Genomic DNA, 24,300 nt, shown 5'->3' with positions numbered 1-24,300 from the left:
CTGAATAAAACACTGGGCCTGGGGTAGGTTCATTGCTACTAGGATTGGTGACTTCCGGACCCTCAGCTGGCAGAGCAAGGAACATGGGGGAACACTGAGCCCGCAGCCTGCTGGCGTCCACGGCCACTTCCTCACGGGACCATCTGTACCCATTGCGAGGGAACGTGCACTCTTTATGATGCCAGCCTCTGATCACACCACATGCATGGCTCTGACACGAACTCCCACAGGCAGGTTGGCCTGCTGCTCCCTCTGTCTAGGGTTTCCTCTCCCTAGATGTCCACCTGGCTCCCTCCTGTAATACAAAGCTGCCCCCCTCCTTTCCGTTGCAGCCATTTCCCCGCCTCCCAACTACTGTCAGTCTGTGAACATCCTAGCTAGCTACTGCTTCGTCAGTCAGCTTGCAAGTATCCTTCTCCGTTTGTTGTTGGTCCCGTTAGCCTGGCGGAATTCAACTGCTTAAGGGTAGCTACCCGCCATCTTTTCTCATGCTTTCTCTCCCCGACTCACTTTCTTTCTCCTCCTCGCTTTCCCATTCTCTCTAGTGCACGCCCTTTCTCTTTTCCTCATTTTCTCTCTTACCCTGCAGGGAGACACTCTGTTTGCTTAATAAACTCCCTTATGTGATTTCCCGTGTCCAGCGTGGTTTCCGTGGGTTTTCTTACACCTCCCTCCTGCTGGAACATCCACGAGGAAGCTGCCCAGCTAGCACCCCTGCCTCCAAGCAAGGCCTCTCCAAGCTGCCCTCACACCAACTTCACGGCCTGGTTTCCCTGGCTCTGCACTCACAGATGCCTCTGCACCTGCTCTCCATGTACCACCCCTGCTACCTGACCTTGGCCAGCAGTGGCCACAAGGTCACTCCACTGCACATTCACTCTGCTCTCCCTCCCACAAGGAGCAGGCTGTGAGGACAGACTTCTCTGTCTTGCCCCTGTACCCCAGGCCCAGCTCAGTGCTGGCACACAGGATGCACTCAACACCTATTTCTGGGACAGGTTTGTGTGGAGGGAGGAACGAGGCTGGTGGTCACAGCCCAAGACAGGCGGCGCACGAGGTACGCTTTTCTCACTGGGTCTGTTCAGGGCTCATCCTCCTGGCCAGGCCTTATTGGCCCCCCACTCAGCAGCTCAAGGGGCTCCTCTCACTTTGCTCCTCTCTTCCTGACCTTTAAAAAACAAGCCTATTTCTGAATTAACTAGAGAACAAAAGAACACACGCCAATCGCCACATAGCTCCTCTGCAGACAGCAGCACAAACCAGCTACTGTGCTGTCGGAGTCACCCAAGCAGGGACAGTGATGGACGCCCACCCACACGTTCCCCTGGGCAGGGCATTTCTCCTTGTGGCTGCTCCCTGGAACAAACAGCAAAGGCCATGTGCGGCCTTGGGACAGCAGAGAAGCCATGCTTCAGGAGTGGGTAAGGTCTCACAGCTCTGAGGCTGAGAGGCTGCTGTGGCATTCCTGCCCTGGGATGCACATGAGACCCTGGGAAACAGCAGCTCTCAGAGAAGGCAATTCCACTCCACTGGTGCCCAGAAGGTCACCATGTTAGCCAGTTCAAGGCCATCCTCCCTCCATCCTGGCCACCCCACACAGGATGGACACAAGCAAGCACCCCAAGCCAGAGCCTAGGAGCTGGGACCATAGTGAGGGCAGAAGAGAACTAAGCTGAGCATGTCTGTGGGAATCATGGCCCAGGCCTCCTGGGAGGCCTACTGGCCACTCAGGCTGCCAGCTGCAGGCATTGCTCTCAGGACCCCAAGGAACAAGTGTGGTTCAGTCCACAAAGCCCCAAAGCACAGCCTGCCCAACGTGGCTCAGCATGAAGCCACTCAGTGACCTCTGCACCTGCACCTCAACTTGTCCACTTCCTTTAAAACGAGTCCCCTTGCCTGCCCAAGGCCATGTGTCCACTGCCTTAGAGAACACCTTTTGGGGCAGGGAGCTGGCACCATGTAAATCAGGAAAACCAGAGGGCCTGGCTACACTAGAGAGAGAAAGAATTAGTTCACCCCCACAGCTGCAGTCCAACCAGAGGGCAAGGGCAAAAGAACAACCTAAGGCTCTCTCCCTGTGGAGGGCGTGGCTGGAGGCGCCTCAGGCACAGATGCATCTGGGCCTTCCCTAGCACCCCAAGGGGCTCTCAGGGGCTGGGGTTCTTCAAGGAGTTGGAATTCCAGCCTACCCACAACCACCTGCACCCACACAGGCTTCTGAGATGGACCATGCAAAGTCCCAGGGGAGCAGGGGCCAGCTCTCTTTATGCCCCCCTGGTGTCTTTTCCAAGCTTATGATGACACTACTCGTTCATTTTAAGACCACTTTCTAGGTCAGATCCTAGGACAGAGTAGGTGCTCAGCAACATCCTTTCTTTGATATGTGTCCCAAAAGCATTTTAAGCTACCTTATCTGAAAGCTGTAATGGTTAGCCAATAAACACCCCAGTTTAGGGGAGCATTATCATTCAGTTGGTCTCCCAAGATTATGATGTATCTTCATTGCCAAAAGATGTGATACAATTCCATGGTTACTTGGTCCTGTAAAATAGAAACACCCCCAATCTTTAAGAGATGAAAGGTTTACAGCCAGGCATGACCAGTCCATGAGTCCCTGGGTCCAGGAACAAGTGAGTCAATCCATAACAAGATTTAACTTCAGAAAAATTTAACTCAATACAGACACCATGATCTTGCTCCAAGTTTTAATAGGGAAATGGCAGAGGCTGTGGGTGAGCTGATCCACCTCCTGGCTCCTCAAGGTACGCCTGAGTCACTATCATTAGTTGGTGATGGGGATGGCATTTCAAGGAACTCTGCTTAACCAGGAGCCTGAGCGGAACCACCCAACCGAAGACAGAAATGGAGAGCATTCACAATTTACGGGAGATAAAGTTTTGTTTTCTGGAATCCTAAAGGGCTGTCGATGGCCTAGACTGAGCGGTACTCTGGCCCAACAGTCCTGGGTAAGGTTGGACGCACCCACTAGGGTTACTAATCAGAAATTCTGGAGCTGCAAGTGCCTAGAAAGGCAAAGTTACCATGCACAAATAACCCCTGCATGCACAGCACTAGCTGGCACAAGTCACACAGAGTCAGGAAGGATCCCAGAGCCTCAGAACACCCACACGGGCCACACAGGGCACACACCACAACCAGCATCAGGAACAAGGCTTTGGGTTATTGCTCAAGAGGATTCACAGGAAAAAGGCTCAGAATAAGGGGTGGATGGAGCCCAGCAGCACCTGCTCTGCAGGGACAGGCAGCATGCAGAGTGCTGCCTGGGGGCAGGGTGCGGGCTGAGCAGGAGACCCCGCGGCCCCTCCTGCAGTGCCAGGCCCTGTCTCCCACCACCTCCTCCATGAGTGTCCATGTGCCAGGATCCACTGCTGGATCCAACCCACTTCTGCTGCCTAACCCGCCTCCCAGGCAACTGCAGCACCCGCCCCCAGTGCCCCTGTGCACAGCCCAGCACAACCCATGAAGAGTGAGTCTGCAGCACAAATGCCTGCCTGTTCAAGCTGAGTGCGCACGCCAGGAGCAGGCTCCTCCCCCAGCTCCGCAGTCCCACTCCCAGCTCCCAGGACAAGGCGCCTGTGGTCTGCACCTGCACCGATGGTGAGCTCTGGTGTCTAACCCCGCAGTGGGCGCAGCCTCAGCAGACAAGAAAAGTGCAGGAACAGACAATGCACACAAGGGAGAGGTGACCTGTCCCAAAGAGCGCAATGCCCTGGAAAAACAAAGTTCACCACAACTGGTGAAGAGCAAAAACTGCCACACTGCACCAGTACGTCTATGACTGAGTCTCCAGCAGGAGTCACTGAGAACACAGTGCACGGCCTGTGTGAGAGCAGGACTCCCATGCTCCCAGGACTCAGCTTGAGAGGTGTTGAGATGGCGAGCACCCGGGATGCTGCCACCATGTGGTCAGGGCAAAACCCAGTGACAAGGGGCACAATGTGAAGTCCTTCTCCCTGTTCCACATCTGGTCAGACAGCAAGAATGCCAACAATGACCTTCTTCAAGACTGTTTCAACTGAGAGAACTCTCGAAGGCAAAATCAAATGCAGGGCTCTCTGGGCACGGGGGGCACTCACCTGGTACGTGTCCCATAGGCGGACGGTGCAGCGGAGGGGCACTTCCCGCATCAGTAGGTTGTTCATCCAGCGGAAGGCGAACTGCAGGTACCGCACCTCGTGCTGGTCCAGGTGCCGGTGCACTTGCTCTGCACAAAACAAACACAGGCCCGAAGCTGTCGGGGAGCCCTCTGCAGGCCACAACTGCTGCCGTCCGGTCCCAAGGCCCCGCAAAGGCCCACACCCAGCAGACAGACCGACAGAGCAGACAGAGGTGCAAGGCGGCTTCATCAAGGGGTGCACTGGGGACGCATGGATGAGCACGCACATCTGCCTGGCCCACAGGCAGGTGCTCTTACCCACCTGACAGCTCTGCCAGAGCCAGGCTGGTGTCCAGGGTGATAGGGCTTCAGGAGCGTAGGACACGAGCTAGCCAGCTCCTCCCCAGGTAAAATGTGCCTATCAATCCAGGCCCACTGACAGGTCCCTAGGCCAGGCAAGGTGGCCTCTGGATTCTAGTCTGGGACACTCCTGAGGAGGGCTGGGCCTCTGAAAGCCAGGCACCACCAACCAGCACCCCCAGAGCCAGACCAGTTCAGCCATGTGATCTTTCCTCTCACCAGGCCAAGCCTGAGACCCACATGCCCTGCCCCAGCCCCTCTGCAGAGCTACCACCTCTGTAGGGAAGAGCACTGGCACCCTGACGTGCTCCCAGGTCCATGCACTGTCGCCCTCCTCCCCAGCCCCTGCCATCCACAGCCCACCACAGCCGGTGGGGCTGTACTACAGTGGTCTGTACCCTGGGCTCCTGTGCTGGAGGGAAGGTCCTGGCTGTGGCACCACAGAGATGGGGAGCTTTAAGAGGTAGGGCCTCTTTAAGAGTGGGAGGCCACAGGCCATCTAGATCTTCCCTCAGAAGGGACTCTGGCTGGTTCAAGAGAGAGGGTGGCCACAGAACAAGCCTGGCCCTCTCTGGTGAGTGACCCCCCCCCCTCCATGCACTACCATGCCTGGGTCACAGGTGCACGTTTGGTTTTGCACCACGCAAACCTGAGAGGGAGACTTCCATATTTCTACATAGGCAAACAAGTTCTCACTGAAACCAAGTTGATGCTGGTGCCGTGTCCTTGAACTCCAGAAACGAGAGCTAAATAAACCTCTTTCCTTATGAGCATCCAACCTCTGGTATTTCATTGTAGCAAAAGAAAACAGACTGATACAGGCAGGTATGGAGAAAAGGGATGGTGGTGGGACCCTGGCTACCATGGAAAAGACAACGTTCAAGATCAAAGAAAACGAGAGCGTGAACCATCACAGAACTGGCCAACGAGAAGAACGATGGCTCATTTGAGCTCCTGCAGCAGCCTGGGAGCAAGGTGCCAGGGGGCTGTGCCAGACCTGAAGCCGCAGAGGAGAGCCTCAAGGAGGCCCTCTGGACTAGGCACTGGCGGGCCCCAGAAGTTCCCATTTGCCCACTACCATTTGCCTCTGTAGAACAAAGTTAAGGACCAGTCATGGACATTGTGCCAGGCTGGGCAGCAGGTGGGATGGAGGTCAGCAGGTCAGTCTGTAGGGTGCCTGCTTGCCTGGGATACACAGCTCCTACTCAGCTCCTACAGACAGGTTGGGATTTTTTGTCTGTTGTTTTGTTTGGGTTTTGTTTGGGTGATTGAACCAGTGATACTCTACCACTGAGTTACAAGCTCAGTCCTTTTTTATTTTATTCTGATATAGGATCTCACCAAGCTGCTGAGGCTGGCCTTGAACTTGTGATCCTCCAGCATGAGCCTCTTGAGTAGCTGGGATCACAGGCATGCCCTGGTTTTGCTTTATTAAGATTTGGTACTCATCCACACAAACATGACAGATTAACCTGCATGTTTCTATAGGGGCAAATTTTTTTAAAGAATATGAAGAGGCTGGGGGTGTAGCTCAGTGGTATAGCACTTACCTAACACAGGTGAGACCCTGGATCCCCGCCACCGCAAAATAAATAAATATATAGATAGATAGATAAATTGTTTCTAACTGAAATTATCTGCAGCTAAAAAATGAAACTAAGCCCCCAGAGTGGCTCCTCATCTATCCCGACCCTTGTCCATTCCCAAGGACACAGCCCTCCAAAGCCGACAGGAAGCCTCACCACAGCCCGTGCACTGACTCGGGCACTCTAGCCCAGGGGAGGCTCCAATCTGACAATCTGACCTGGAGACCGAGAGGATTTACTGAACAAGGTTCTTTCACTCAGAAGACAGGAATGAGCTCCAAGAACAGGCAGCTGGCTACCTGGGGAGAAGGAGGCTGCAGTGACAGGGCCTGGAGCCAGTGGGGGGCGGGGGACCTGCAGGGTGGCAGGCAGGGCTGTGGTGAAAGCGCTGTTCCTAGGCCTCCAGGAACTCCTGTTCTGCAGCTCTGCTTTCCAGGGTGGTCTCCACTCTGCTGCTGTCATGTGTACAACTTTGATGGGGGAGAGCTGGGGGTCCCCTGGTCAGGGCGTGAGGCATGCAGCCCTGCAGGAAGCTGTGGGGGGGAGCTTGGTGCAGGACACAGGGCCCCTGCCCTGGCTGGCAGGCACTCCTTGCCCATCCGCTTCACCAGGGGAGGGCTGGGAGCAGGCCAGTTTCCTGTTGCTACCACCTTTGGGGCTGCAAATAGAGCATGGCGGCTTGCTTTTTCCTGTTTCACTAGGTTACTTCAATGACAGATGTTCTAGAAACACACTGAATTTTTCAGGACTGTTTCTGGCCAGTTAGTCAGAAAGGTGCCGCCTGCCTCAGGGCACATATCAGAACTGTTTGTTTTCCAGTTCTCAAGATGCCAGGCTTCTCCGTGGTGGGACCTGGTGTGCAGCAGAGTGCCCACCCAGTCTGGGGGCACTGTTGGCTCCTACCAGTGTCCTAGGGCTCTTGTCCCATGTTCCTGTGACTCAAAAGAGGCTGGCACAGGTTCCTGGTGAGCCAGGTCCAGCTCAGTCTCCAAGGAGATGGGTCCCCACCTCTAGGAAGTGTCCATTTATTGGGCAAGTCCTGGCAATGCCATTCACCTGAGCCCAGTGTGGGTGGGTGGGGGTGGGGAGGGAGTGCTTGCTTAAAGGCACCCCTTGAAAACCGGACTTGATTTTCTCACTAGCAGGCCATGGTGTCAGTGTGCAGGCAGAGAGAAGGAATGCACAAGAACCGACGTCCCCAAGTGGAACCGGGGTGGGGGTTACTTAACCACTAAAAACTGCTCTTGAACCTGCGATAGTGAAACGAGTCGGTACAGGGTCCAGATTATTAAATATGCCTGTCCCAACGCGCTCTGACAGTCGGGTCCTGCCGTGGCAACGATGGCATGGCCAGAGAGGAGTGACTGGACAGGGACAGTGGGGTGACTGCTGACTTCTGCACTGCTCCATCCGTAGGAGGGCATAGAGCTGCCCACCCACTCCGAGCCCTCCCCTGGTGAAGCTGGATTGGTAAGAACCTGCCCGCCTAGCCAGGGCATAGTACCCTGTGTCCTCTGTACCAAGCTCCCCACACAGCTCCCTGCAGGGTCACATGCCTCACCTGAGGCAACCTGTCCAAAGGCATGCATGCGGCAGCAGCAGAGTGGAGACAGGACCCAGGACTATCCCCTCCAACTGTGAAGTGGTTTCACCCTTGGGTCTCCGGGAACCAGCACCTGGACATGGTCATCACGCTCCACAGAGCAAAGCCCCCGTCAGCATCTGCAGGAGTGCCAGTGTCAGGAGGGGAACCCAACCAGGGATAACCCAGGAGGATAGAGTCCAGTCCTCAGGACAGAGGGCGCCCCGCTCTGCAGGCCCCACAGCAGGGCTTCACCAGGAGCCCTAGCCCAGGCTGCCCTCTCAGGGCAGACACAGGGAAGGCAAGGCCTGCTTCCTGCCCTGGAGGTAGGCACTGGCCCGAGGCAGGGAGGACAAGAAGAGCCGGGCCTCCAAGCTGTCTCCTCCACCAGACTCCCCCAGGATAAGCACCAGCACCTGGCCTTCCCTGTGTCCTGACAAAAGCTGAGGGGCCAAGCCACACCCTTGGTGGGGGGGACCTGAGTGAGGTGTCATGGTGGGTGACCTGCCAGGCAGTGCAAGACAAGGCCAGGCTAGAACGTCAGACAGAACGTCCATCCTAGAACGAACTGCAGAGTGTCCTTGTTCATGGGCAGGTGGCCATTTTTCACTGGTTACCAGCTTCTGTGGAAGCAGGTAAGGAAGAGTGACAAAGTAGACCGGCCCCTCTTCAGCCACCCTCTAATGTGCATGATGAATTTCTCGCAGGGCTGCCTCCCGTGTTGAACAGGGTGAAAAACGGACTGCTAAACTCCAGGCGTGACTTTCAATTTATACACATCAGAACTGTGAATGTATATGCTGAAAAGATTCATTTTTTCCATTTTATAAGTAATTGTGAGCAGATGCTCTTTCACTGATAAAGGTAATTTGGTTAGCAATAATTCTGAAACTGAAATTTCCATTTCACTGGAAATAAGGGTGTCGTATAATGAGTGAGCAGGCAGATGTAATTACTGTCATCTTTCAGGCTGAAAAGACTTCCCCACAATGCCCTGTGTGCCAGGGCAAGGTGTGCTGGGAAGTCACCAGGAAGGTCCTGGTCCCATTGGGGCAGGAAAGGGGACCATGGTGTCTGCTCAGCAGTTTCCATAGTGATGTCAACAGCAAACCTACAAATGAATCCTATGAAAACATCTCTTCTTGATTGAAAGGGCACTCTGTCCCAGGATTTATGCTATAAAGGAAAAGACATGATTCTATCGACCTGGCTGACGCAAAATCAGACACTACTCGGATTTATCTACCTAAAGACCAGGCATAATCACGCACACGTCAGATACCCAAGAAGCGCTTCCAGCCTCTGAAGGAGCAGAGAACAGCCGTGAATGCACCACACTTGCACTGGGCCAGGTGTAAGCCCAGAGTAAGAGGCTTTGAACTGGGGGCACGACTTCTCCAATCAGTTTTAAAAGAGAACAAGAGCGAGCTGGCAGTGAGCACGGGGCCTCCTCACAGCCGAGAATCTCTTGGTCTGAGCCCACCTGTCCCCTCGTGGCAGGATGTGGTACAGGTCAACCTTAAACAGCTGAGACAAGTCAGGCCCCAAAGAGAGGCTGCCACACCTGGCAGCTGGAGGACCAGGGCAAGGTGGGCAGGCAGGACGAGGAACTGAGTCTGAGGCCACTGCACAGGCTGCCCCCACCTGGCTCTCCAGGCTGAACCAGGAAACCACGGAGGCAATGCTGGGGCCCAGCCTAGGAAATCCATGCTGGAGGTGCTGAGCTCAGCAAACACCGGCCAAGCCATCAGGCAAGCCTCCTCTCAGTCAGCCCTCTACTACACCAACCACAGACAAACAGTACCAGCCCGCAGCACCTCTGTAGCTGCCTGCAGGACTCTGCTTCACAGACGTCAACAAGTCAAACAGTGGTGGGGGCTGCGGTGGGGAACACTCCAGACAATCCACAAGAGCAAGAATAGGGGTGGCCCAGACCCAGCTGTGCCAGGAACAGCAACTTTGGCCTGCTGGCTCTCCAAACTCCCACCCAGAGGGGAGCACCTGCTATTTCAGACCAACAGCCAGCAGTCATAGCAACCAAGGAAGGGGGCACCTGTGTCCCGTGGACCAGAAGCTGATAGGCAAAATTCAGTGAACATAAGGTGGCATCTGGGCAAGTTCTGAAGCTCGGCCACACTTGGTGATACTCCTGGAGTATGACTTGTCTCAGGAAACCACACCTCCAGGGCAGCTCTTGCACTAACACCAGCTGATCCACAAGGCCCAAAGGAGGCCCTTCGCCTGTGAACACATAGCGCTGCACATCATAACGATCATGCGACCTCTTAATAACTTCTTTCCCTCAAAATTGTAATGGAAATCAACAGGAAGTGAGATTTATTTAGAAAATTTAACACCATTCAGGAATGTGCTGATGATGCAAAGAAGAATCCCAACCCCTTGCCCTCACTCTCACAGCAAGAACCCAGGAGGCAGCTGATGCCACAATGCTGGAGAGTCGGAGAGACTGCCCTCCATGCCAAAGGAAAGGCGCTGCATCTGTCACTGCAACCCAAGTGATATACTGAGGACCAGGGAGCTGGAGGTGCATCCGTGACCCTGCACCCTGCAAATGTGCCATCTGCCTGATGCCAGGGGTCAGGTACACCAGATCAGAAGCAGCTCCTGGTACACAAAGAAGAACTTGACTGGCCTCAGTCCCAGCATCCTGGCAGGGTGACTAAAAGATAATGGAGCAACTCAGGTGAGCTCCAGATAACTCCAGGAGGGAATCTGGTCACCAGAGGGACCAAGCATGGCTGGACCCCTGAAGAGTAGAGGGGAGCTGGCAATGGAGCTCCACCACACACCCACAATGCACTGTTGTGCCCACACAGCAGAACCCCACGGGAACTCTGGGCCTGGAACTGTGTGGAGCCTCCTGGCTGGCCAACACTGTGACAGTAGGAAGGAGCTTGGCATCCCCAGGACCCTTCCAGACCGTCCTGTGGACCTGCTCATTTGTCTGGTGCACCTGACCCACCCCTTTAAAATAAAGCAGTACCCACGAGTGCAAAGCATTGCTGAGCTCTGTGAGCCATTCCAACCAATCATCCAACCCCAGGGCTCTTGGACACACTAGATTTACAGCCAGTTGCTCAGAAGTGTGGGTGGCCTGGGGGATTCAGTCCCAGAGCAGTGTCTGAGGTGAGGGCAGTAGTCTTGTGGCAGCTGAGTCCTTAACTTGGGGAGTCTGATGCTCAATCCAGGCAAGTGACATCAGGATCACACTGTGGTCACCAAGTGGGCACACACTGAATGTTCCTGCCATCATTAAATGGCCCCAAGGTCTGAGGTCCTGACAGATGACAGAGCAGAAGTCATACTGCAAATGCATTCTTCCAAAACCACTTCTCCAAGGCTCATTTTAACACAGGGTCATGCCATGTGGCTGCTGTCCTCTTAACACAACATGGGGGCGAAGATGGGTCAGACCCAGAAGGCACAGTCAACTGCCCACAGAGACACTGAAGCAGCCAGGAACCACAGAAGAGGCCCCAAGGAGAAGGACATCACCACTCACTCCCAAACCTCAGTAATGAGCTCAGCATAGAATTAAACCTCCTGGCAAGTTGTAAGGAACGGTGTCTGACACCACAGCACGCAATCCTTCATCTCTAGAGAGGAATTAAGGTATATTTTTGACAGTACCATAATCTAAAATACAAGTTCTTCTCGAGCTACACGGAATTGAAGCAATGAGGTGTAAATCATCCTCACTTCACAGATGAGCCCATGAACTTCTTGACAAACCCCTCCCAGAGAGGCCTCTTTTCATGAGGAAGCAGCAACAAATCTAACCTTAGAAAAGAATGCAGGTTCCAGGGCTGCTCCTGGCTGCACAAAGCTCAAAGGTGACTGGCTGTGCTCCACACACCACAGCAAGGATGTTCCCACCACGGACATCTGCAGTCCACCCTGAATGGACAGAGGGTGAAGTGGACCACGGGAGAGCTGAAGGACAGCTGGCGGGGGGGCTGGGCCTTGGCACTGCCCCAGCTCTTAGGGTGATGGTCCTGGGAAAGACAACAGTGTCAGAGAGATTTCGATTTGGATGATTAATTCCAGCTTATTTGTCAAACTCATTTTTAATGTTCCCTGATTTCAGTGCCATTCTAAGAAATCTCAAGTACCCAAGTCAAGCTCACAAGGACTTGGTCCTCCTGTATAAGTTTTATGACTTCAGGTTTACATTACAGATCTTTGATTCATTTTGAAGTAATTTTTTTTTAGGAATATGGTACAATATTCAAATCCAAATTCCTTTGACATACCCACGTTCAGTGGCAACTGCATGATTTGTTTCACGTACATGTGACACAGAAGACATGCTTTTACTGTGGTGCTTCTCCTGTGCCCGCTGGATGACACTGTCACTCCATTTCTGAACTCTTCCATCAGCCAACCTGTCAATGCCTTCAAAGCTTCATAACTCTTGGTGAGGGGGAGGTGATACTCCTTCTGTGTTGTTCAGGCTCTTCACTGTTGTTGAGCTATTCTAGGGACCTGGTGTTTGTGTATGAATTGAAAATCGGCTTTTCGATTTCTGTAGAAAAGCACACTGGGATTGAGCTGGATGTGTGATCAACTTAGGAGAACTGTATTTAATAATCTTGAGTTTTCCAGACTATAGACATCATCAGGTCATCTCTGACTTCTTAGCAATGGTTTATAATTTTCAGTGTATACATCTATTACATCTCTGGTCATATTTCCACAAATTCTTCATATTTTATGCATTATAGGTGGTACTGCCCATTAACCTCAATTTCTAATTTCTCACTTGGAATAAACAGAAACACAATTTATTTTTGCATATCGATGCTGTATCCTGAAACCTTGCTAAACTCTCCATTCTAGTGGGTTTTTGTAGATGCCGTCAGCTTTTTAAAAAAGACGCTCATGCCATTGCAAATGAAGTCAGTTTTCCTTCTTGCTCTTCAGTCTGGATGCCACTGATGCTTGTCTGTTTTCATTTCCTTGTTTTCGCTGCACGGCACCGGATGGGAGCCCCAGCGCACCTGCTGAACAGCAGTGGGGAGGAGCGTGGAGCCACGTTCCCTATCTCAGGGGAGAGTGTCAGATGTATGTCACTTTGTATGACTTGGACTGCAGGTTTGGCAGATGCCCCCATCAAGCTCAGGAAGTTCTGTTCTATTCCTGGTATACTGAGAGCTCTCATTAGGCATGGGTGTTGGATTCTGTCAAATGCTTCTTTCTGTATACACTGAGAAGATTTTTACGGGTTTGTTCTTTTTAATATGTTAATGTAATGAACTCCACTGATTGCTTTTTCAACAGTTAAATCAACCTTGCAGTCTGGGATAAACCACATGTCACAATGATATATTATTCATTTTACATACTGTTGGATTTGATTTGCTAAAAAATTTCTGTTCAGGATTTTTACATCTATGTTTGTGAAGGGTACCAGTCTGTAATTCTCATTTTTAAAATGCCTTTGGTTTGTGTAACTGAAAAGTGCTGGTCTTACAGAATGTGCTGGAAAATATGCGCTCCTGTTTATTTTTAAATACTTCATGTAGAGTTAGTATTGTTTTGTTAAATGTGAAATCACCTGTGCCAGTAGCTTTCTTGAAGGAAGGTTTTAAATGATTAATTCAATTTCTTTTTAAAATATGGGAATATTCAGATTATCTCTCTTCTTGGCCTAGCTGTTTGTGTATTTTGAATAATATACCTATTTCATAGAATTATCAAATTGGCATAACATTGTGAATGATAGTCCTCTATCCTCTTACTATCTGTATAATTTGTAATGATATTAACTCTGACAGTCCTAATCTTGGTAATCTGAGACTTCTCCCATTTTTTCATGATAGGTCTGACTACAAATTTATCAATTTATTGATTTTCTTAAAACAAACAAACAAACAAACAAACAAAACTTGGTCTCATCCTCTTTCCCCAATTTTTTAAGACAGAACCCAAAGTCACTGATTTGAAGACACCTCTGGTTTCTCAAATACAATCAGTACCATCAACTTCCCTCTAAATATCACTTTATTTGCATTTCACAAATTCTGAAATATATTTTATTGTCATTTAAAATACTAATTCCCTTCTGATTTTTCCTGCAATCAATGGGCTACTTAAAAGTATGTTAGTTTAGAAATATTTGGTTATCTAGCTACCTTGCTGATTTCTACTTTATTTGTGCTGTGCTCAGAGAACATACCTCCTATTTCTTGAGTCCTTTAGATTCAAAACATGGTCAAAAAATTGGTCTATCTTACATGTACAAAATAATTTTTAAAGAATGAACATTCTTAGAATTTTCCACGAAAGTCAACTAAGTCGAGCTTGTTGGAACTGTTCTTCAGGTTTCCTATATCCTTGCTGATTCTGTTTTATTGCTTATTGAAAAAACTGAAACCTCCAACTAGGATCGTGCATCCATTTCTTGTGGCAGCTTTACTAGAGTTTGCGGTGTGGCTCTGAAACGCCTTCGTTAGACGCATTAACACTCGGGGTTGCTATTGCCGACTGCTTAAATTAACCCCTTTACTACGTGAACCGACACTTTGTCTCTAATACTCTTTGTTCTGAAATCTACTCTGACATTACTCTAGCTTTACTCAGACAGGTGTCAGCATGGAGTAACTCTGCCCACCATTTTACCATCAAATCATTTGTGTCTTCACATTCAAGATGCATGGAGAACATAGGTGGGTCCTGCATAGTGATCCAATTGACAAGACCTGCCTTGTGACTGGAGGGCTTGTCCATCACCCGGGATGCACTCAGCCTCGCAGCAGAAGGAAAGGGGTGGTCCTATCCAGGCTCCACGTGGCACGTCTGCTCCCTGCCCACTTCCTGCCCTCCTCACAGCAAGTGCGTCCTGGATGATGCCACTCCACCCATGCTGGCGCTTCGCCTGCTGCCTGGTGGCTCTGGGTGGGCAGCAGCATCTCCCGGACCACGCCCGGGTCAGTGGTGCTCCTGCACCTCCACACACACACCAGGAACCTGGCAGCACTTGTCCCTCCCGCCTGCATCAGTGCTGTGGTCGCCTGCTTCACTCGATCACCTTACAACCCCACCACAGAGCTCTTACTGTATTACTGTTGCTTTGACCTTCTGATTATTTTTAAAAGAGATTTAAGCAATAAGAAAAAGTATTTGAAAGCACTGATGTGGCTGCAGGTTCTGGCACTCTCGGTCTTTGTGCAGAAGATCTGAGTTTCTCCTGGGGTCAGCTCCTGCTAACTCCAAGCTTCCTGCTGGATTTCTGTAGGGCAGATATCCTGGCCTCCTGGTGGCTTCTTCTAGCTTTCTTACATCTACAAATGCATTTCTTTCACCTGCGTCTCTGAGGATACGCTTGCCTGCTAACACGCTCAGGTATTCTCCTCCAGCAGTTCACAGAGCTGCCCCACTGTCCCCTGCCTGAACTGTCTGTGAGGAGAAACCTGCTGCCACCCTTCCCCACACGCGCCCTCCTCTCCTCCGGCTCCTTCAGACCTTCACCTCAAGCGTGCACTGCAGCAGTGTGACTATGAGGCAGAGGCCTGAGTCTCTTCCCACTTCACGCCTGGTTTCCAGTCACGTCCTTGCTGCTACAAATGGACAGCTTCACCGATCTTCTCTAACGTATTCTCCCAGTGTATTCTCTGTTTCCCCCACAGGACACACCAACCACACGTACGTAAGCTGCCCGAACCGTCCCGCAGTCTGCAGACTGTGATCTTGTTGTTTTATCCTTTTCCTCTTTCATTTTGAATGGCTTTTATTGCTGTGCCTGCAGGTTCACAAACCTTTTCTTCTACAAAGTCTAATCTGCTGATAATCCCATACAGTGTTTCTGTCTCATTTCACTGTAGTTTTATCGCTGTGCGTTCAATTTAGATCATTTAGACATCTTCCATGCCGACTTCACATGTTCACTGTGTCTCTAGATTTTGAACATTTGGGATACAATTATAACAACTCTAATGTCACCCACAAGTCTCACACCATGCCATTCCCAGGTCAGTCATGATTAATGCTTTTTCTGTTTTAATTTTCTGCATCTTTGCATGCCTGACGATGACGTTAGATGCAAGATACTATAGGTTTTTTCCTTGCTGGGTACTCAATATTTTTCATATTCCTATAAATATTTTTGAACCTTTCATTAAGATGCAGTTGAGTTACTTATGAATAGTTTAATTATGTGGGATCCTGCCTTCAAGTTTTGGGGTAGAGAGATATTTAGTTTTGGTTTACATACCCGAGTGCTGAGCAAACTTTCTGAGCAATGCCTATGACTTGTAAAGTGTCCTCTGGCCTTCAGGACAGATGCACTCCCCACTCTGTGAGGGTCCGAGGGCTTGGTTCTGGTCATTTCAAGTAGTTCTTCCCCAGCTGAGTGGTCACTTGGGTACAGGTGTGAATCAGTGCTCAGCTTGATCCTTGCAAAGACCTGCAGAGCATGCACTCTCTCTGTGCTCTTCTCCTCCATCAGCCTCTTCCCACAAACCCCAGGGCCCTTGGCTTCCCCAGATGCTGAGCTCTGTTTAAATGCAGGGTTCCTGTTGTTCTGCCTGCAGACGCTCTCCAGGCATTGAATTTGTCCACCATGGCGCCCATTTGAACTGTTCTCCTCTCAGGGTCACTCTGCCTCAAGTCTCAGATCTCAAAGACTAGGAGGGTTCCACGGTTTTATCCAGTGTTTTAGCTGATTCAAGCAACAGAGTAAATATGGTCCCTGAAAACACCAAATACACTTCAGCAGTGCAGGCTCTCGCCAAACCTGAACCTTCCTTGCTCAGGGATTCTTCAATCAACACCAACGGGAAGCGGGTGCAGTTCCCAACACTGAAGCTCATTTCCCTGATCAGGTCTAAATGAACTGCAGGTTCACATTTTTTTTTAATCACAATGGCTACTGTTCTCTGAAACAGCATCATGCAAGTGAGTGGTGAGCTGGGAGGCTCCTTTCAGGCTCACGTGTGCATGGCAAGCAGCCCTTGCCACCAGCAATGGGAGCAAAGTGGACAGGAGAAGGCTGCAGCTGTGTATGGAGAGCAGACCACCGCACTGCTAGATGAACCCACAGCCGGATGCAAAGAGAAACGGGCTCTGCCTTTATCTGTTCGCTGCACACCATGCTGGTCCTCTGTTGCTCTGTTATCACTTACCACAACCTTGGCAGCTTAACACAACATGAACACATGTCTTCAGTCTCTGCAGGCCTAGTCCAGGTGGGTCAGGCTGGTTCCTCTGCTTGGCGCTCCACAAAGCTGCAGGCCAGGCGGAGTTCTCACCTGGAGGCCTGACTAGGGAACGCCTGTTTCCATGCTCATTCCAGCTATGGGCAGAATCCACCTCCCTGCAGCTACGTGACTGAGGGCCCACTCCTCCTGGTCTCGTAGGTCTCTCCAATTAACTACTTGTTTCAGGAGCAAGAGGGACCCGTCTCATTCCAGCTTGCTAAGATGGTGTGACGGGATGTGATTATGGGATTGACACCCCACATTCCATGAGTCCCGTGAATGAGGCTCAAGTCACAGGTTCCCTGAACTTCCGGAAAGGCACTTACACAGCGGTGTGAACACCAGCAGGCGGGACCAGTGGCTCTGCCCACTGTGTTCCCTCACTGCACTCGGTGTGGCATCAGGGAAGCCCAACCCCGCAGTCTTGTTCTCCCTCTAGCAGCGTAACAAGGAGGAGGAAGAGGGCTGACAAACCCAAGACTCCAGCGTGAGTCTTGCAGTCTTGCAGAGCTGCAGTCACAGGAGGAAGGGATGCTCAGCCTGCCTGACAGTGCCTCACCAACAGGTTTCTCTAGCAAACAGGAAAGGACACAGAAAAACACTCCTAGCTAAAAGAGTGCATGCAACTGGCAAGCCTCGGACCACCTCGCTGTGGGCAAGAAAGCCCTGAGACAGTCCCGTCGACAGCTGAGCTGGAGGAGGTCTCTCCAGGGGAAGTCGGAGTACCTAACACAACTTCTAAGTATCAAGCTGCTGTTCTGAGTAGCATGATGGACTCTGATGCCTTCTTGTTCTCTTTGTCCAGTGTATCCATTTATACATACAAATTATGCTATTGTACACATTAACTTTCTCATAGGTCTGTATGTAGAGGTAAAAGCACAGAATATATATATATAAGAGTACTATCCATAGGGATCTTCTGCAGAAAAGAAGGGACTTACCACAACACATTATTCCACTTTCCTGACACAACCCTGATGACTTCCTGTACACTTAAAATCCTTGCACGACTCTCCACAAAGTGAAGACTCACGGTCCTTACTTGCTGTCTTCTCCAACATCAGTAGTGAGCTGGCAAGTGTTTAACAACCAGCGCTCTAGGGAAGAGGCCGTGACTTGCAGCATTTGCAAATTTCTGTGGGATAAAGACCCCTCCAATATCGCATGGTGATTTAACATCACCAAAGATGGTCCTGAGTGCAGTTGGGAAGACACGCACACCACTGGCTCCACAACACTGCCTGTGCCAGCTCTCCCTGCACCCTCATGACCCAGAGTGACACCCCTGCACTAAGTGGTGAGCAGCAGGGACACCCGGTCCAGATGGAATCACCAGGGTGATCCAGAGGACTGTCAGTGCACCACCCGAAACCCCTCGGAGGCTTGACGTTATCTCTGAGCAGCCCCTCCGGGACATGGGCAGCCATGTCCGTGTTTGCCAGCACACTCGTGCTGAGACACGAGGAGGAGGCGCAGAGGGAAGAGAGGATGGATCCAGAATACGCCACCCACTTGATGCCTCCAGATGTGACACACGAGACCCAAGGGCCCCGAGGATCAAGTGGTCATGCACACGCTGCTGTGTAATCGCTCACCTCTGACTTCCTCCCACTCAGCACAGTCAGCACCAGGAGCCACTGCCAATGATGAGCGACACACTGGAGGCAATGTAGTTTAAGCATCTTTAGAGCCCACGCCTAATGACCCTGGTGCCCACATGGTAGCCAGCAGCCCGTGCAAAGTGGCCATTCACTTTCCACTGACAGTGATCATACACACAAATGCGCACAGCAGGTCCAAGGGAGTGGGGAGCTGGACAAGCAGAGGAACTGTTCCAGGAGGCAGGAGAGAAGAACCAAAGCAAAGAGAGGAGGTAGCATAAACGAATGACAAGGGGTCCAGCACTGACGGTTTCCTCTGATTCAGCTAAAATGTGCAGACCTGTACTCTGCATGTACCACCTGGAGTCACTGCAAGAAACGATCTGAAACATCAGATGGAGATGTCAGGAGGCCATGTGTGCACCCAGCACAGCTCCACAGCACTGACACACACAGTGGATCCAGCAGAACACAGGAGAGGGTCTCATACAGCTGCAACACGAGGTCGCCCGCCCGGCCTATGACCAGAACCTAACCGTCAACACCCACTGTCCGCAGTGGAACTGGGAGCTGAGAGAGCAGGGTCCTTCCACGAGACCACTCCCAGGGGCTGGGGCCCCAACCACTATGCCCGTCAGATACCTGTCCCATCTTTGGGGAGTGACAAGTAAATGACAGGACCCTGAGATGCGAAAGCCACCCCAGACCCGAGCTCCCTGGAAGGTAACTCACCACGGGAACTTTCCCTTTCAGGGGTTACAAGAGACCCCACAGTTGCTGAGGGGGCCAGAGGGGGCCTGCAGCAAACCTGCAGAGTCAGCAGCCAGGCCACGGACACCTGGCTTTTGCACTTCTGTCGACAGAAGGTACCTCAAATCTGGAGTCGATCAAGGACTTTCACTGCGAGGAGTACTTTGCTTGTTGTCGTCACAGTCACAGACCTGGGAGGCCCCTACCCCACTCAGACAGGAACCAGGATCCCTGCTTTCCCGGCACTAAAATCCACCCCAGAGAATGGGAAGTCTTTCCCCACAGGGCCTGTCACTGGGTGCAAACCGCGGGGGGCATGGGCTCTGGCTCCTGTCTGTTGCAGGAAGCTCGTGTGTTCTGACTCCACTGGCTCTGTACCCTCGCAACCTGGGAAACTGAGCACGGCCAACTGGCAGTGCCAACCAGCTCTGTGACTCTCAGGAGACGAGGGCCTGTCCAGAGTCCCGCGCCAGGGCCCCTCATCCCTCCACGCAACAGGCCTGGAGGGGCCTCGTCTGACTTCACCCACAGACACATGTCCACTCGGGCATTCCCACAGCCCTCCCTTCACTGGACCTCACAAAGGCCGCTCTACCCACCCCAAGTTGCTCTGCTGTCCCCTTCCCAATGGGAAGTAGCCTTGGAAGTCGCCCTGCTTGTGCTGAGACAGGGGAGCCTCAAGCCTTCTATGACAGTGAGTTGTGTGACTGTTCTGAAAAACACGAACCCCACATTCAGACCTGGTGAGTCCCTGGAGGGAAGGGGAAGTGCCTCCTCACGGCAGAGGGGCAGCTGTCGAGGCCTCTGAAACCAGCAGGGCCATGGTCACCTCCAGAAGAAACCAGCCGTGGACAAGGGTCGGCTGTGTACAGGTCTGTGGGGGACAGCAGGCTTCTTTCTCCTCGGTTTCCCACAGGACACCTACTGATAAAAACTTCCCAGTGACCCCAAGAGCCTCGGCAGGGGCTGGCAGGTGACACATATCACCCTGCCAGCAAGTCAGCCCCCAACACTGTGCCACCTGCACCCCATCACCAGGAAACGACAGACAGAGGCTCTGAAAAAGAACACCAGGAGGACACTTTCAATGTCTCCGTCATGGAGCACAGAGACGCCGAGGCACGGCTGCTGGCAGGCCAGGGCGACCCGACACAAGCACACTCTAGCTGCAAAGGACGGTCCTGGGACCACAGGGATATCGGGCCAAGTCCATAGACGGTCAGTGCCACGCCATGGAGAGAGAAGTCCTGATTTGAGTGACAGTGCACTGGGGTAACAGTAAACCTCACTCCGCCCACTCCTCAGGGACTCACGGCCCCACCCTGGCTCTGCCATAGTGGCAAGACCCTCACACCCCAAGCTCTCTCTGCAGGCCAGGCCTCTAGTTCCCAGTAGGCCAATCCAGAGTGCACTACCCCTCTGCTCCCTCTCTAGAAATGAGCTATACAAACCACCTCCTGTCCCCATCCCAGTCTCCTTTTGTGGCACAAGCCTTTCTGGGTGCTCATCGGCCTCATGAAGTTTAACAGGACAGTGTCCCAAGGCTCCTGCAGCTCAGGTCCTGCTCACTGCTGTTCTCTTCCACAGGCTGCTGCTGGGAGGCAGCTAGGACCACAGGCACTGTTGTGCACACACAGAACATGCAGAACCCTGAAGTCGGGACGAGAACTGTACAGACCAGGAGGCGGGGAGAAGAGGGCAGCACAAGCCACACTCTGCTCTATGGCCTGCAGGACAGTAGATGATGAGGTGGCCAGAGGCTGGCCCTGCAACTCCACGGCTCATCCCACTCTGGTGGCAAGGAGACCTTCTCTGGGCTTCTGCAGGAGCAAATCCTAGGAAGAGCCTCTTGGAATCAAAGTGGCTGCACCTGGGGGCAGAGCAGCCCCAGGCAGGCAGCTCCATGGGGGTCAGAAGCAGGGGGGCAGAGCCTGGGCGCTCCTGGATCCTCTGCAGAGGGGCTATTCCTCACCGTGCTCCTGGAGAAGCCTCGGGACAGCAGTTGTGGATCCACGTGGATAAGGGTGTGTCCAGGCAAAGCAGCCAGGCTCTCTGGACATTCACTGCCCTCCTGACACAGCCCTGGACTGAGGGCTTCTCAGGACATCTGTACCACAGACTGCAGCAAGGGCTATGCTCAGAACTCCCGAGTGAGCATCCTGAGGTCAGCTTGAGGGAGCCTGAGCAGCTCCAGGACAGATGGGCCTGTCACAGGCCACCACAGCATGAGAGGGCAAACTGGGCAGGAGCACTAAGCATGTGCCATCAGGATGCCTGCACCCACCGCAGGTCTGGGCTGCTCTGCAGGTCAGTAGGCACTAGGAGCCTGCCAGCAGCCCATCCAGGGTTCCCAGGGCCAAGACAGGGATACACTCAGGACTTGAGGGCACTGGTGCCCAGTGTGGAAGTCCCCGCAATTCTAGCAACCCAGGAAAGCCTTGTAGCACTGGGAAGGGTTGGGCCCATGGGTAGCAGCTAGGGACAGGGCCCGGCAAATATGCTGTGGCTTTTCAGGGACTCCTAGTTCAACCCTTTGCCAACACAAGGGGACACATGAAGTGTGGAGAGGACAGCAGAGGCTGGATTCGGGCAGCAGGAAGTAAAGCCTGCTGCTCCCTAGGACTGGAGGGAGGACGATGCCATGGGGAAAAGCCCGGGTTCCCTGCCTGGGCCTGCTTGGGGCTTGTTCTGGTGGCCAGGCTACAAGGGCAGCATAAGGACAAGATCCCAACATGCTGCAAAGACCAGGCTACTCTGAGGAGGTCTCCTGCTTTCCTACCTGGCTACGGCCACCCCAGCATGACAGGAGGCCACAGATGCTGGATTTCCTTGCTCTGTAAGCCTTTCTATCTGGTGGGTCCACACACATCCCTGGTTGTCCAGCTGCTTCAGTCAGTGGGTGGATGACAGCAAAATATCCCACATCAATACCACATGGTAAACTGTCCTATAATAATGATTACACGTGACCCAAGACAAGATGCAGTTGCTTCTGCAGCTGTCTTCACACCCACACAGTGGGAGAAGAGAGGGCAAGATCACCACACAGGAAGTTACAGATCCGAGATGAGCTGCAAGAATCCTGGAAATCAGAGTCAGGAGGGCAGTCCCAGAGTAACATGGGGTGGGTCTGGGTGTTCTCCACATCCGCAATTCAAACATTTCACAGGGAGCTGAAGGCATTCTTTGTTCTGGAAATGCCCTGCACAAATCAGGTGAGGAGAGTACCTCAGGCCCCAGGAGCTACCCCATGTGGCCATCCCAGGCTTCCCAGGAGCCAGTGCCGGGAATTGCAGCCTAACTCAAAGTCACCAGGCTCATGCGCCCCAAGCCCCATGTCCAGTCACAGCCTGTCACTTGTTGGGGACACATGGCACATGACCCTAACAGCAGCTCTGTGTCCATTACCACATCCAGCCTGAGACAACACGTGGGCCCCACCTGTTCTCATGGGCACAGCACCACGGCCCCCAGAACCAAGTAATGAGTCATGACACAAGTGCCCGAGCCTGCGCTGCTCCTGCTTCCTGCCAGCTGTGTGCACACCAGCTGCTCGCACAAGCCCTCAGCACAGCCTTGGCCATCAGGCAGGCACAGCAAGAGGGCAGCTCTCTGCTCATGGCTGGAGCGTGCTCCAAGGAGGGACACCAAGAGAAGAGGCTCCTTAGCAGAGCACGGTGGGGGCTGGAGGCCATGCAGCCACAGGTAGAGGGAGGCCCCTGCCAACAGGGTCACACAGGAGCCCTGGCTGGAGATTCAAATCCCACCCCAGCCTCCACATGTGTACTCTGGCAAGTCTCAGTCTCCCGCCAGTCATCACTTCTGACCCCACAGTCGCTGTGAGGAGAGAACACGGCAAAGGATGCAAGTGGTTCAGCAGACCACGGGATGTGGGACGCTCAGGCAGCAGTGCGTGTGGTGGGAGCCGCCCCCTTCCCAGGTGCCCACATTTGGCTGGGTGCCCACTAACTCCTGCTACACACATGAAGGGTGTATGCTGTTCAGTGGAGACCACCAAGGTCCTCTATGGCAGGATGGCTTAAGAAGACATGAAAGGGCTGAATGGTGTCATCCCAGTTCACTGACCCTTTCTCCCTCCCTTAACTAACTGCAAGTCTGTGCAGTCTAGACTCCACCTGGCAAAGGTATTGGAGAAGAACCAGGGGTGGGTTCCAGAACCCCTGGGCCTCAGGGACCGGTCCAGACCTGCAACCCCTCCATATGGAGAACACATGTCAGAACCGCAGCTCAGCTCAGGAGGGCAGCAGTTCCCAAACCAGGAGCTAAGGTGTCTGTGTCATGGCTCTGGCTCAGGCCAAGACACAGAGTCAGGCTGTGGCTTCACCAGGCTCAGGGACCTAGAGGTCCTGGGCCTGACCCCACAGTCCCCCTTAGAGCAGACTTGGCTGAGGTAGGTTATACTGAAATAACACCTTTATTTGTCACAGTCCCAGTGGGACAAGGTCCAGGTGGAAATGGGAGGGGGCCTCAGAGTGCCTCAGGCCCTGTTTATGGGGCAGCTCTGGGCCTCTCTCCTCACAGGGGAGGCCAGGATCCAGGGAGGTCTTCCATCCCCACACCTACACCATCCCCTCTGCCTCAACACCACCATGTCTCCAGCCTGGTCCTTGCTGACAGCACTGGAGGGACTGTCCTGCCCAAAGTCTGGCTGCAGCCCCTGCCCCATCCTCCGTCACACACCAAGGGTCTTGGCAAAGAAGACCCGAGCACAGTGGAGAGGGACGCACGACTGCTAAGCAAGGCCTGGACCCCGGAGCCAGAGTGTGGGCCAGCCCCCTCACTGAGGGAGAACCCACCCAGACCGCAGCGGGGCAAGTAAGCGGCCCGGGGGCCACCACAGGTGTACCTCTGAACAGGGGACAGGGATGGAAAGATGTGGTCTCCAGTGCGTGGGACCAAAGGTTGCACAAAAGGGCCAATGGTGGCAACATGGGAAGGTGAAGGACCCACATGACAGTGAACTGCCTTTGCCCAGCCCGCCCTGGCATGGACATGCCCACCTGCAGGTGCCACCACCTGTCCTGTGCTCCTCATGGTGAGGGATGAAAATGCTCACACCTTC

General features: G+C 52.9%; 1 protein-coding gene across 3 annotated transcripts in view; it reads right to left on the bottom strand.

Annotated features, from left to right (window-relative positions):
• Tbc1d22a (TBC1 domain family member 22A) overlaps positions 1-24,300 on the bottom strand; it is a 338,112-nt gene that overhangs the window by 95,684 nt on the left and 218,128 nt on the right. For all 3 annotated transcript variants that reach the window (XM_047549403.1, XM_047549401.1, XM_047549404.1), the window contains one exon: positions 4,098-4,225. In XM_047549403.1, coding sequence (XP_047405359.1) covers positions 4,098-4,225 — 128 coding nt within the window. The remainder of the gene's footprint in view (positions 1-4,097; positions 4,226-24,300) is intronic.

This window comes from Sciurus carolinensis, chromosome 4 (genome assembly GCF_902686445.1).
Source record: "Sciurus carolinensis chromosome 4, mSciCar1.2, whole genome shotgun sequence".
Taxonomy (NCBI): domain Eukaryota; kingdom Metazoa; phylum Chordata; class Mammalia; order Rodentia; family Sciuridae; genus Sciurus; species Sciurus carolinensis.
The sequence above is the reverse complement of the archived record's forward strand: the minus strand, read 5'-3'. Positions and strand labels throughout refer to the sequence as shown.